General features: G+C 43.1%; 3 protein-coding genes across 5 annotated transcripts in view; 2 read left to right on the forward strand and 1 right to left on the reverse strand.

Annotated features, from left to right (window-relative positions):
- LOC309399623 (uncharacterized protein) overlaps positions 1-12,303 on the reverse strand; it is a 200,301-nt gene that overhangs the window by 12,810 nt on the left and 175,188 nt on the right. The gene's annotated exons all lie outside the window — the stretch shown is intronic.
- The window catches only part of LOC309399624 (uncharacterized protein), a 30,372-nt gene that overhangs the window by 7,003 nt on the left and 11,066 nt on the right, over positions 1-12,303 (forward strand). Inside the window, exon 1 of one of the 2 annotated variants that reach the window (XM_081967634.1) lies at positions 5,728-5,752. The exons of the other annotated variant lie outside the window; for it this stretch is intronic. The gene's annotated coding sequence lies outside the window, so the exon portion shown is untranslated. Of the gene's footprint in view, positions 1-5,727; positions 5,753-12,303 lie in introns of those variants that run through there. 2 annotated transcript variants of the gene reach the window in all.
- LOC309399614 (uncharacterized protein) lies at positions 5,578-8,228 on the forward strand. Its single transcript, XM_081967610.1, has 2 exons — positions 5,578-5,724; positions 5,910-8,228. Exons 1-2 carry the CDS (start codon positions 5,611-5,613, stop codon positions 8,076-8,078), a joined length of 2,283 nt encoding a protein of 760 aa, XP_081823736.1. The 5' UTR covers positions 5,578-5,610; the 3' UTR covers positions 8,079-8,228.

Genomic DNA, 12,303 nt, shown 5'->3' on the forward strand with positions numbered 1-12,303 from the left:
CTCAAAAGTGTGGGGTGTGTGTGTATATTATATGTCTGTCTGTCTGTATGTATGTATATGTTTCAGGAGGAAGAGGGGTGGGGGGGGGAGGGAGACAACAGCGGGGTCCTTGGTGTTCCCTGAGCTTGGTGGTTTTCTTGCAGACATTTCCTGACCCAGCTAGGTATATCACACCAATGACAATAAAATATCTGCAAGCAAGCCATCGAGACCACAGGGCATTTATTTCTTCATTTATTACATTTATATGCCTCCTGCCTCGTGGTCATCACGAACTCCGCATCAAGACCTTCCACAATGACCAGCCTTAGAATTACATCTCCACAATCTCAAATTTTATTTACTGTGTATAGAATATTTTTAATGGTTTTATTTTAATTTACTGTGTATAGAATATTCTAATGGTTTTATTTTAATTTATTATGTGTAGAATATTTTAATGGTTTTATTTTAATTTATTATGCATATAATATTTTTAATGGTTTTATTTTAATTTATTATGTGTAGAATATCTTTTTAAAAAATTATTTTTAGGGAATTTTTATTTATTTATTGTTTATAGAATGTTTATTACAAGAAATGTTATTCCTTTTTGCAAATGTTTTATTTGTGATGCAATATGCTGCTTTTGAGTGTACAGGTTGGTGCATGGTTTATGTGTCTCAAAGTGGCTTCTTTTCTATGGGCAGGCCAGGTTGGTGCAAGGCAGCTTTGCCAGATTTTGTGCGTTTCTGTGTGATACCTGGTTGTTTAGGTAATTGTGAAGTGGTTGCTGGTTCTGTGAGCTTCCTGGTACTGTCCTTTATAATTTCCCACAATGCCTTGATGGTTTTTATTCCAGTGGCTTTGTCTTTCTTGTCCTTCGGGTTAGGGAAAAAAACTGGTTTCATCTGCAGTCTTTTGGGGGGGAATTGTTGATTTTTAGTGTTTTCTTGGCACTGTCATAGTTTGGGGGTGTGGGGGTGTAATGTCCCACAGTTATCTACACATTAATAATAATATTTCCTTATACATTTTAGTGACCTTTCCTTACATAATTGGTGTTTTCTTTCATACTTTTAGATTTTTAATTGCTGTTTCTGTTAGTTAGCAATTGATAAAACAAATCCCACATGAAAAAGTATTCGAAGCCTTCTTGATTTTAATTGTCAATTTATTCATTCCTGCACATTCTAATATTTATTCATTTTCATATCTTTGTTTTTCCACTGTTGTGCAAACACAATTCCAGCAGCTGCTAACATGTGTAAAATTAAATATGTATTGTATTCCCTTTGAAATACAAGTAGTAAGTAGTAGCTACTTACCTTCTGTAAGTAGCTCTTTTATTGCTTTGTGTACTTATTTTAATGTTATTTAAGTAGTAAGTGCACAAAATAATAAATTTCCTTTTTTATATCTTCTTTTTGTAGATCATCTATTGGGGCAAAGAATTCAGTGACATCGTCTTGGCCACTCTCACCCGGTCACGTGGCTGGCAAGCCACTCCCACCCAGTCACATGACCGGCAAGCCATTCCCACAAAGCAGGCCACACCCACAGAGTAGGAATACTCTTTGTGACACCTGAGCTTAATCATAATTTAGTCCACCTTCCTGGGTGCTTACCTGGGCCTTCCTCGCTTCTCATTCTGGACCCTTGGACTCTCTTGCAATTGTTTTCTGAATCATTGGGCTTCCACAGAAGGAAACAACTTACCTGTCAGAAACCACTTAGCCAGGATGTTGAATGCAAGAATAGCTCCCTTACAAGGAAACCCCCCAAACTACATAGCTAGAATATGAAACTAGAAGCTTTGAAAGATACCTGTGACCTGCGGTAGGCAACAGGTAGCCTGAGATCTAGCTATTTAGCATAACAATCATAAAAGTTTGGGGGGGGGGGCTGTAACTCAGGTAACCAATAAATATTATAGGCATTATTAGTGAGAGGGCAAGGGTGTGTGTGTGACTCACCTTGGAGTATAAAAATTGAGCGTAAAACTGTAATCGGGGACTTGGAGGCTTTCAAAGCTTGGGTCCTTCTATCTTGGTACCGAAATAAAAGTATATTCTGGTCTCATATCTTATGTTTGCTGGATCAATTGGCTTTCACAATAAATGTCCCACCCAGGTCCCTTCCAGCTTTACCTAGTTAATGCTAAAAAAAAGAGAAAGAGGAGGAGGAGGAGGAGGAAAAAGGAGAAGAAGGAGAAGAAGAAGAAGAAGAAGAAGAAGAAGAAGAAGAAGAAGAAGAAGAAGAAGAAGAAGAAGAAGAAGAAGAAGAAGAAGAAGAAGAAGAAGAAGAAGAAGAAGAAACATGAGAATGACAGCCGCTGGGAATGTCCCCCTCACGGAGCCAAAATGGGATCTGGATGATGATGGGGACAATATGAAGCTACAGAATTCTCAATGTTATATGGAATCCAAAGATGGAGTTCCCTAAATTAAGACTCTTGTAAAAGTATATGAAATAAGGCAAAAGAAAGATGAGAATCCCGAGGACTTTTCTTGAAAGGATATACCAGGATTTTAGGCAATACACTGATTTGGATCCTGAAGCCTCAGATAATCAGGAAACGATAAACATGATCTTTACAGGGAAGCCAGCGGAGGATATTAGAAGAAAGTTACAGAAAGTAGAAGGAGGTCTGTGGAAAGAAATTTCAGACTTGGTTGAGATAGCTTCCTGGAGGGTAAGAAGAAATGAGAAAGAAATTCAGAAGGCTCTCCGAAATGCTATCTTCCTAGCAGATGCCCTCAGGCGGGAAAAGGTGGGAGGAAGGGGGACAAAGCGGAAAAGGTGGCGAGGAGTGGGAGTTTAGGGAATCTGAAAGTAGCATGGGCATGGAAGAGGAAAGGCCCCCTTGGAACCCTACAGGGGGCTATATGCGGAAAAGAAGGATATTGGAAGAGTGGGTGCTTGGTGGCATAGCCATGCAAGCAGAAAAAGAAGGGTGAAGAGGCTAGGGGCAGGGAGCTGTTGCTCCCCCACCCCACCTCTGTGGAAGTCCAAATTGGGGGATCTAAACATAAGATGTTAACAGATACAGGAGCCAGTAGATCTGTTCTTGACAGATGTATTGCTCCTCGGACTACCGACGGGATGCCTTTTGTTGGGGCTATAATGTGCCTGAAACAACAAAAGCCCCAATTGCACAACAGGAGGTAAAAACTTTAGGGTATGGCATCTCTGCAGGACACCAGAGACTGTTATCCTAAAGAAAGGAAGCGATCTATGAAAGCCCTCTGTTAATCGAAAACAATTGGGATTCTTGGGGATGGCTGGTTTTTGTAGAATTTGGATTCTTAATTTTTGATTTATTGTCAAGCCCCTTTATGAGGCTGTTAAAATGGGGTTGGAAAATATTTAAATGGACTGGAGAATACCAACAAGCATTCACACAAATAAAGAGTGAGCTTATGAGAGCACTGGGGCTTCCGGACCCCACCAGACCTTTTACCCTCTTTGTACATGCGTGGAAAGGCATTGCTGCAGGAGTTCTCACCCAGAAACTAGGCTCATGGCGAAGGCTGTGGCATATTTTAGTAAGCAATTAGATGGGGTGGCATTGGGATGTCTGAGAGCTGTGGCAGCAACTGCCCTGCTAGTTGAGGAAGCCCGAAAGACTAGTAGCATTGACAGACAGGGTGGTTGCCTGATTTCACTGCTTAAAGTACCCAGTAACGACCCTGGCAGGCATAGTCATTGTTCTCAGCAGGCATAGTCATTGTTCTCATAATCACCCGTTGTCCATTACAATCCTTATGCTTTGCCTCCCCACCTGTAAGCAAACTGAAGGGGGTGGTGTCTCCGAGTACAAGGAGTATCTATCTGGCAAGAACAAAGAATGCTTATCAACAGGAAATATGCATGCGTAAAGCTTGTAGCAATTAGGGGTAGTTAGAAAGTTGATAAAAGTAACAGGGATTAGACAACTTGCAGACCTCAGCTAAAAGTTAGGAATAGAGATGGCCAGCAGCAAATGAAATGTCTATTAGAAAACTCCTGGAGCATTCATTAGCCAAGGCTTAGGAATGGCACAGCTACAGACCAATAGAACAAATTGTAGAATTATTGCTGAAATGTTTATTAGAGGATATTTCTTACTATTTCACCTTGTCCTTTAGTGAAAATGTATAAAGCTTTCTGAATCCTTGGTTCTTGGTTCTTGGCCTTTTGACCAGGAACCCTTTTCCTTGGAGTACTCCAATAAAAAGAAAATCAGAAAACCTGCACCATCATTGGCTTCGGCACCAGGCTCAGACCTGAATTGGGAACAATGGTGCGATGACAAAGACTGGGCTTCATCCCGAAAGGGGGCGCGATTTTCAGAGCAGCTACAATAAAATGGGGTTGCTCTACAATGGTGCCCACTTCCAGCATGGAGCCAAGTGGCCCAGGGACACTTCCTCAACACAATGGCTGGAAATTGCAGATGATGTACAGCAGGAGAGTGAAACTCAACGCTGTGCTTAGATCTAAGGGGGGCTTAGATTTGGCCCATGGGGCCGCCCTGGAAACAGCGACGCACCGCCCTGCGGTTCCTCTACCAGTGAAAACAGCCCTCCCGAGCCCCATTTTTGCCGGCAGAGGGTTGCAGGTCATCGGGGCTGAAAACTGAGCTCGCAAGGAGGGTTTCCCTGGCGGGACACTGCTGCCCCCACAGGCGCCCTCAACACTAGTGATGTCAAGCTGGCTGTGCCCCCCACTAACCCCAGAGGTCAAGCGCAACCCAGATGCAGCCCTCAATCAAATTGAGTTTGAGACCCCTGATCTACAGTAAAAGTGAGCAATCGATGGGTGGAGAGGAGGAGGTAAGATTCAGCAGGGTGGGAAGCCTTTAAGAACGCATGCTTTTCTTCCTTCCCGACTCTTTATTTGGTATGTGAGAAGTTGCATTTTCAGCAACTACACAACGGTATTCCGAGTGTCTTTGAACACACCTGCAACTTTCGAGAAAAAAAACACAAACCCATCTGGGAAAGCCTAAGGTGTAAATTTGTGGAGTTTTCTCTGGAATCAAATGTTTTCTCCTGTTCAAACTTCACGAGCAACCGGTGCATTTAATCGCTTCTTTTCAATTTTTTATCCTTTATCATAGCATGAAGTGCAAAATATAAAGAAAAATGCAAGTAAAGGTAAAATAATGGAGGAAGAGAAGAGGTGGGTAAACCTTAAGGTAGAGGGAGAAGCATGAATGTCCTCTTCTTTTGATGCAGTAGAATAAACAACACGTCAACTTTTTACTTTTATATAACAAAGGTAAAAGCAATCTGGACTCCCCCCCCCCTTAGGTCTCCCCTCCGAACAGCCCTGCGAGGTAGGCCTGCGGAGGGAAGGCTGCTCTCCCCCTCCCCGTCAGAGCAGCCCCGCCTCGAAAAAGACCAGGTTGGTGGGAGGGGCGAACTAAGGCAGGAAGGGCGGAAAACGCCGCACAGGAAGAGCCGCGGAGGGCGGAAGGGAGCGGATGGGAAGAGCAAGAAGTGGAGGGGCGGAGCCAAAGGCGGAAGGATCCCAGACACCAAGGGGCGACGGCGGCGCGCCAGTAAGGAGCGAGGGGCGGAGTCACAAAGCGGGCACCGCCAATAGGATGGCGTAGAAGGCGCCGCATGCAAATAGGAACAAGCCATGAAGAGAAAGTTTTCGTCGCAATCGGAGAATCCTACGGGAGCGACAGGGGAGGAGAGGAAGAGGCCCCGCCCACAGCTGCGCAATCAGAGGAGCGACGGGAGAAGGTCTGCGGTTAGGCGACGGAAGTCACTGGATGCAGGTAGGGCGCGGGGGCTGCTGGGAGTCGCCAGGCTGAGAGGCTCTGTGGACAAGAAAGTCCTGGGAGGGAGGCCCGTGGGAGGCGGAGGCTTCGGCCGTGGGCCTCCCCTGCGGGGAAGGGGACACACCCTTCACCCGCCTCTCTCTCTCCCCTGCAGGAGGACGCAGGAGCCCGGCGGGGGAAGGAAGGAAGCGCCGCCCGAGAGGAGGAGGAGGAGAAGAGCGGACCCCGCGGAGCAGCCCTGCCCGGTTACCAGCGCGGCTTCCTCGGAGACGGCGGGGAAAGGCCTGGAGGCTCCGGGGCTGGAGGAGGGATGAGCCAAGGGGGACCCCGGGAAAGGCGGCTGCCTGGAGGGAGATTCAGGGAGGAGGAAACGGGCGGAGACCCCGAGACGGTCCTGGAGGGCGGAGGGAACTTCGGAAGACCCCAGAATCCCCAACGGATCCAGAATGGAGGAAAGAAATATCAGTACCCAGAATGTGAAAAGTCCTTCAAGAAAAACGACCATCTTCAAAGGCATCTAAGGGTCCATTCAAGAGAGGAACCATTTAAATGCCTGGAGTGTGGAAAGAGCTTCAATCAGAGGAGCGACTTTGATAGACATGAAAGAATCCACTCAGGGGAAAAGAAATACAAATGCACAGAATGTGAACAATCCTTCCAAAAAACCAGAGATCTTCAAAAGCATTTAAGCATCCACACAGAGGAACAGAAATATCAGTGTTCAGAATGTGAAAAATCCTTCAAAAAAAAAGACCATCTTCAAAGCCATCTAAGACTCCACTCCGGAGAGAAACCTAATAAATGCCTGGAGTGTGGAAAGAGATTCCGTGAAAGAAGATATCTTTATAAACATCAAAGGATCCACTGGAGAGAGAAACCGAATAAATGCCCGGAGAGAGGAAAGAAATATCAATGCCTGGAGTGTGAAAAATCCTTCAAAAGAAAAGATGCTCTTAAAACCCACCTAAATGTTCACTCAGGAGAAAAGAAATACAAATGCACAGAATGTGAAAAATCCTTCAAAAGAAATGCCAACCTTCAAAGGCATATAATGATCCACTCCGGAGAAAAACCTCACAAATGCCTGGACTGTGGAAGGAGCTTCAGTCAGAGGGGCAACCTTTATATACATCAAAGAGTCCATTTACAAGAAGAGTATGAATGCGGGGAATGTGAAAAATCCTTCAAAACAATTCAAACCCTTGAAAAACATCAAAGAACCCACAAGCCGAATATATGCCTGGAGTGTGGAAAGAGCTTCACTACAAGGGGAAGTCTAGATAGTCATCAAAGAATCCACAGAGGAGAAAAACCTCATAAATGCCTGGTGTGTGGAAAGAGCTTTACTCTGAGTGGACATCTCCATCGACATCAAATGATTCACACAGGAGAGAAACCACACAAATGTCTGCAGTGTGGAAAGAGCTTTAATGTAAGGAGCAGTCTTAATATCCATCAAAGAATTCACACAAGTGAAAAACCACATAAATGTCTGGAGTGTGGAAAGAGCTTCAGTCAAAGGAGCGGTCTTAATAACCATCAAAGAATTCACACAGGTGAAAAACCACATAAATGTCTGGAGTGTGGAAAGAGCTTCAGTGAAAAGGGCAGTCTTAATAAACATAAAAAAATTCACACAGGTGAAAAACCACATAAATGTCTGGAGTGTGGAAAGAGCTTCATTGTAAGGGACAGTCTTAATATCCATCAAAGAATCCACTCAGGAGAAAGACCTTACAAATGCCTGGAGTGTGGAATGAGCTTTATTAGGTGTAGTAACCTCCGTCTACACCAAGGGATTCACACAGGTGAAAAACCACATAAATGTCTGAAGTGTGGAAAGAGCTTCAATGAAAGGAGCAGGCTTAATAACCATCAAAGAATTCACACAGGTGAAAAACCACATAAATGTCTGGAGTGTGGAAAGAGCTTCAGTTGGAGGAGCAGTTTTAATAAACATCAAAGAATTCACACAGGTGAAAAACCACATAAATGTCTGGAGTGTGGAAAGAGCTTCAGTGAAAGGAGCAGTCTTAATACACATCAAAGAATTCACACAGGTGAAAAACCACATAAATGTCTGGTGTGTGGAAAGAGCTTCAGTGAAAGGAGTAGTTTTAATAACCATCAAAGAATTCATACAGGTGAAAAACCACATATATGTCTGGAGTGTGGAAAGAGCTTTACTGTGATTGGAAACCTCCGTAGACATCAAACAATCCACTCAGGTGAAAAACCACATATATGTCTGGAGTGCGGAAAGAGCTATACTGAGCGTAGAGGCCTCTACCGACACCAAAAAATTCATGTGGGAGAAAAATGATAAACATGCCTGAGTGTGAGAAGATCTTCAGTCCCAGAGTGTGTATCAGGAATTGAATTGAATTGCCTATTTAATTTGGCCAAGTGTGAATAGGCACACAAGGAATTTGTCTTGAGTGCACAAGTTCTCAGTCTACATACAAAGCAACAGAATAATAAATGCCAAATAAGGGACCTTTCCCAGTATTTTTCGGAGTATAAGATGCACCTTTTTCCCTCAAAAAGAGGCTGAAAATCTGGGTGCATCTTATACACTGACTACAACATTTTTTGCCCCCCCAAACCCTGCCCCCTTCACCAAAATGGCCATGCAGAGCATGTAGAAGGCTTTCAGAGAGCTCCTGGGGGCTGGGGAGGGCAGAAATGAGTGAAAAGCAGGCTGTTATTTTCCTCAATTTTGCCCCCAGCCCCACGGAGGCTCCTAAAGGCTATTAGCCGCCTAAAGGCTATGCATGCAATTTTTTTTGATAAAAATAGGGCCCTTTGGGCAAAAAATGAGCCATGTTTGCTTGTTTTGGGGTGGGGGGCATCCCACAGAAGCACTGCAAGCTGCCTAAAGGCTATTCATGCCTTTCTTGGGTGGGCGGGGAACGGGCCGTTTTTGGGAGTTTTGCAGAGTGCAAACACTTTTTATTTGCCTCTTTAAAATCTTGGTGCGTCTTATACTCCGAAAAATACGGTATATTATGGGATGTTACTGTCCATGTATCTGATGTAACTAACTGAGCAGGATGATTTCTTCCATGCAATCAACTCTTGTTTTCCACTTTTTCTACTATATGGAGTATAAAATTAAATCCGATTCTGTGTCCTGGATTCCCTCTTTTCATTGATGGAAATCTCTTTGCTACAATACTCTAAGAATCTGCCTTTAAATAGCCATCCCAATCAGTGCCTAATTGGAGCAATTGTGCTGTGGCTGAATCCAGGACTAATTTGGCCTTTATTGTTCCAGATGTGAAAGTGCTTTTCCCTGTCATTATTTGATGTAATCTATATGGGTTTTCCAAATGTCAGAACCATGTAAGACCATCCCCAGACATCTGAAACTACCGGTTCTGTGGGCATGGCTTGGTGGGCATGGCAGGGGAAGGAGACTAGGTGTTTCCCAGTTGTCAGGATCGTTAAAGCCCCCCCCCCCCCGTTTCTATGCTTCCTGTTCATCAACTAAATAGGCCTCTGCCCTCCTTAAAACAGCCAGAGGGCGCCTGCACGTGTCCCAAGTCCCACGTGGAGGTGAGGTGAGGGGGGTGTCCGGTCTTCTCCCCTTCCTTCTCCCTACATCCAGGTAGGCAGAGGTTGGGGAGCCCTTCTGGGGCTGCGACTTTCCACTCATCCAAAGTCCCTCTCTAGGCACGGTGGGCAGCCAGGCAGGCGAGAGTTGAACGGGCCACAGATTTAACATTTTAATGTTCTCATCATTTTGTGTTGAATAGCTGAGGTAATTTGATACTGGAGCCCAGTGAGGCTCTCAAGCTGTTTCTCCTGTAGGGAGTATAAAAAGAAACTCGATTCTGTGCCCCGAATTCCCTCTTCATTAATGGAAATCTTTCTGCTGCAATCCTCTAATAAATTGCCTTTAAATGGTCATCCCACTTGGTGCCTAGCGGAAGCAAGTGAGCCCTGGCTGAATCTAGGGCTAATTTGATTGCAAGGAAACGTAATCTAAGACCAGCCAAACTGAGCAGGCCATGCAAAAGCAGCTGTGAGGGCTTCCCTTCCCAGGGGATACATTTCGGGGGTGAATCAGCTGGGGGGGGGGCGTTGTGGAGATTGTGCTGTAAAGTAGTCTTAATATCCGCATTTTCCAATATTTTTTGTGCTTTGGACTGGGGTCGATTTTGGACGCCATATAATCTCTAAGGATGCCACCCTATTTTTTGGCATACATTTTAGATTTTTGCCATACAATTATTCAATTATTACTTTGTAAGTATTTATTTAGATTTGTTTTCCTCATGATGAATGATTAATTTTCGACTTCAACGTTTATGCTTTTTGATTAACCAAACCCCAATAAAGGTTTGGTAAGTTAACCTTTATTGTCACGTTTTCCTGTGAAGAAAGGGGAACCCATTCAAAAATGAAATATTGATCCCTGTTCTCAAAAGTGGTGTGTGTGTTTGTGTATATATGTATATGTCTGTCTGTATGTATGTATGTATATGTATCGGGTGGGTTCCTGCCAGTTCTAACTTCTTCTATAGAAGAGGTTCCACAAATCTACAGTGCCGTTTAGAACCGGTTCCAGCTCCCTCCCCCGCCCGTCCTCACATCATCAAGATGGAGAGCGAGAGGAGGAATTCTGGGAGTTGAAGTCCACAAGTCTTAAAGCTGTCAAGTTTGAACACCCCTGGGTTTTTTTTTCTAAAGGGTTAGGGGTGCAAGGGTCTTGTAACTTGACAACTTTAAGACTTGCACACTTCAATGCCAGAGTTCCTGAGCCAACAGGACTGGAGGAGGAATTCTGGGAGTTGAAGTCCACAAGTCTTAAAGCTGTCAAGTTTGAACACCCCTGGAGTTTTTTTTCTAAAGGGTTAGGGGTTCAAGGCTCTTGTAACTTGGAAGGTTTTTTTTTGAAATGTTTTTATTGTTTTAAATAAACAAAAACACAAAAAGAATCATTCTTCATTACATCCTGTCAAAAGCGTGTCAATTGGTTACAAACAGTTTTCGTGCGTTTCCATCGTAATTATTACATATATTTTCTTCCCATTGAATAGTACATTTTACATCAAAAATCTTCATGTATTTTACTATCAATACACCACCATTCTCATTTAGCTGAAATTATTTAAACGTGCTTTTATCTAATATCATTTGCATTCAAAAACACAACCACCCACTGGCATTCATTGACAATTTCAACAAACCTCCTGTAGCATTACATCTTGTAACATATTCTAAAAAGAAAAGAAATCAATTGATTTCCAACCCTTTCCCCCCTCCAATTCACCGTTTAAAGCTTTTATACAGTTGCTTTTGCCAATGCCAACACATATAAATATCATTAAACATCCGTTAACATTTCTTTGGTTATTATTGTAACTAATTAAGAATTATTTATTGTGTATATCACATCTTCTCTCATCCGACCCCCCCCCCCAAAAAACAAAAACTTACACTTTTATGCAAAGTAAGGTTTATAAGTTTCCCCACCCCAAGGTCCCAATTTACAATTTATATCCAAATGGCTTTTACTAGTCATAATCATTGTTTCATTATTATTATTATTATTATTATTATTATTATTATTATTATTATTATTATTATTATTATTGCATTAACAGAATTGTATCACAGCGGCCAGTTGTTTAGCTGGATTTGGCATTAATTACTAGTCGGGCCCCACCCAGGGGCCTAGGACGTCGTAACGTATTTATTATTATTATACGATTGTATCACAGCGGCCAGTTGATTCGCCGGATTTGGCATTGATTACTAGTCGGGCCCCACCCAGGGGCCTAGGACGTCGTAACGTATTTTCTTAATATACGTGCAGATCCAAGCAGTGCAGCTTTTTGCATTTGACTGATGGTGATTTTGTCAAGTTTTAACTGTTTTAAATGTAATTCCAGTGCTTTTGGAATAGCACCCAGTGTGCCAATTACCACTGCTGGTTTGTGCCATAATCGTTGGATTTCAATTTTTAAGTCCTGGTATTTCGCGACTTTTTCATGTTCCTTCTCAACTCTGCTATCACCTGGTATTGCGATGTCTATGATTGTAACCTTCTTTTTCTCAACCAGTGTGATGTCTGGTGTGTTATGCGCTAGTACTTTGTCTGTTTGTATACGAAAATCCCACAGGATCTTGACCATCTGATTTTCGGTGACTTTTTCAGGCTTATGTTCCCACCAGTTTGTTGTTGTTTTAATATTATAATTTTTGCACAAATTCCAGTGGATCATTTGTGCTACTGAATTGTGCCACAATTTATAATCAGTCTGCGCGATTTTTTTACAGCAGCTGAGTATGTGGTCAACAGTTTCATCAACTTCTTTGCAAAGTCTGCATTTGGCATCATCAGAGGATTTTTCGATTTTGGCCTTAATGGCATTTGTTCGGATAGCTTGTTCTTGCGCAGCCAGGATTAGTGACTCTGTTTCTTTCTTTAATGTATCTGTTGTTAACCATAACCAAGTTTTTTTACTGTCCACTTTATCTTTTATTTTTTCCAGAAATTGACCATGTAAGGCTTTGTTCTGCCAACTCTCCATTCTTGA

This window comes from Natrix helvetica (assembly GCF_964273705.1).
Source record: "Natrix helvetica genome assembly, chromosome: 15".
NCBI lineage: Eukaryota > Metazoa > Chordata > Lepidosauria > Squamata > Natricidae > Natrix > Natrix helvetica.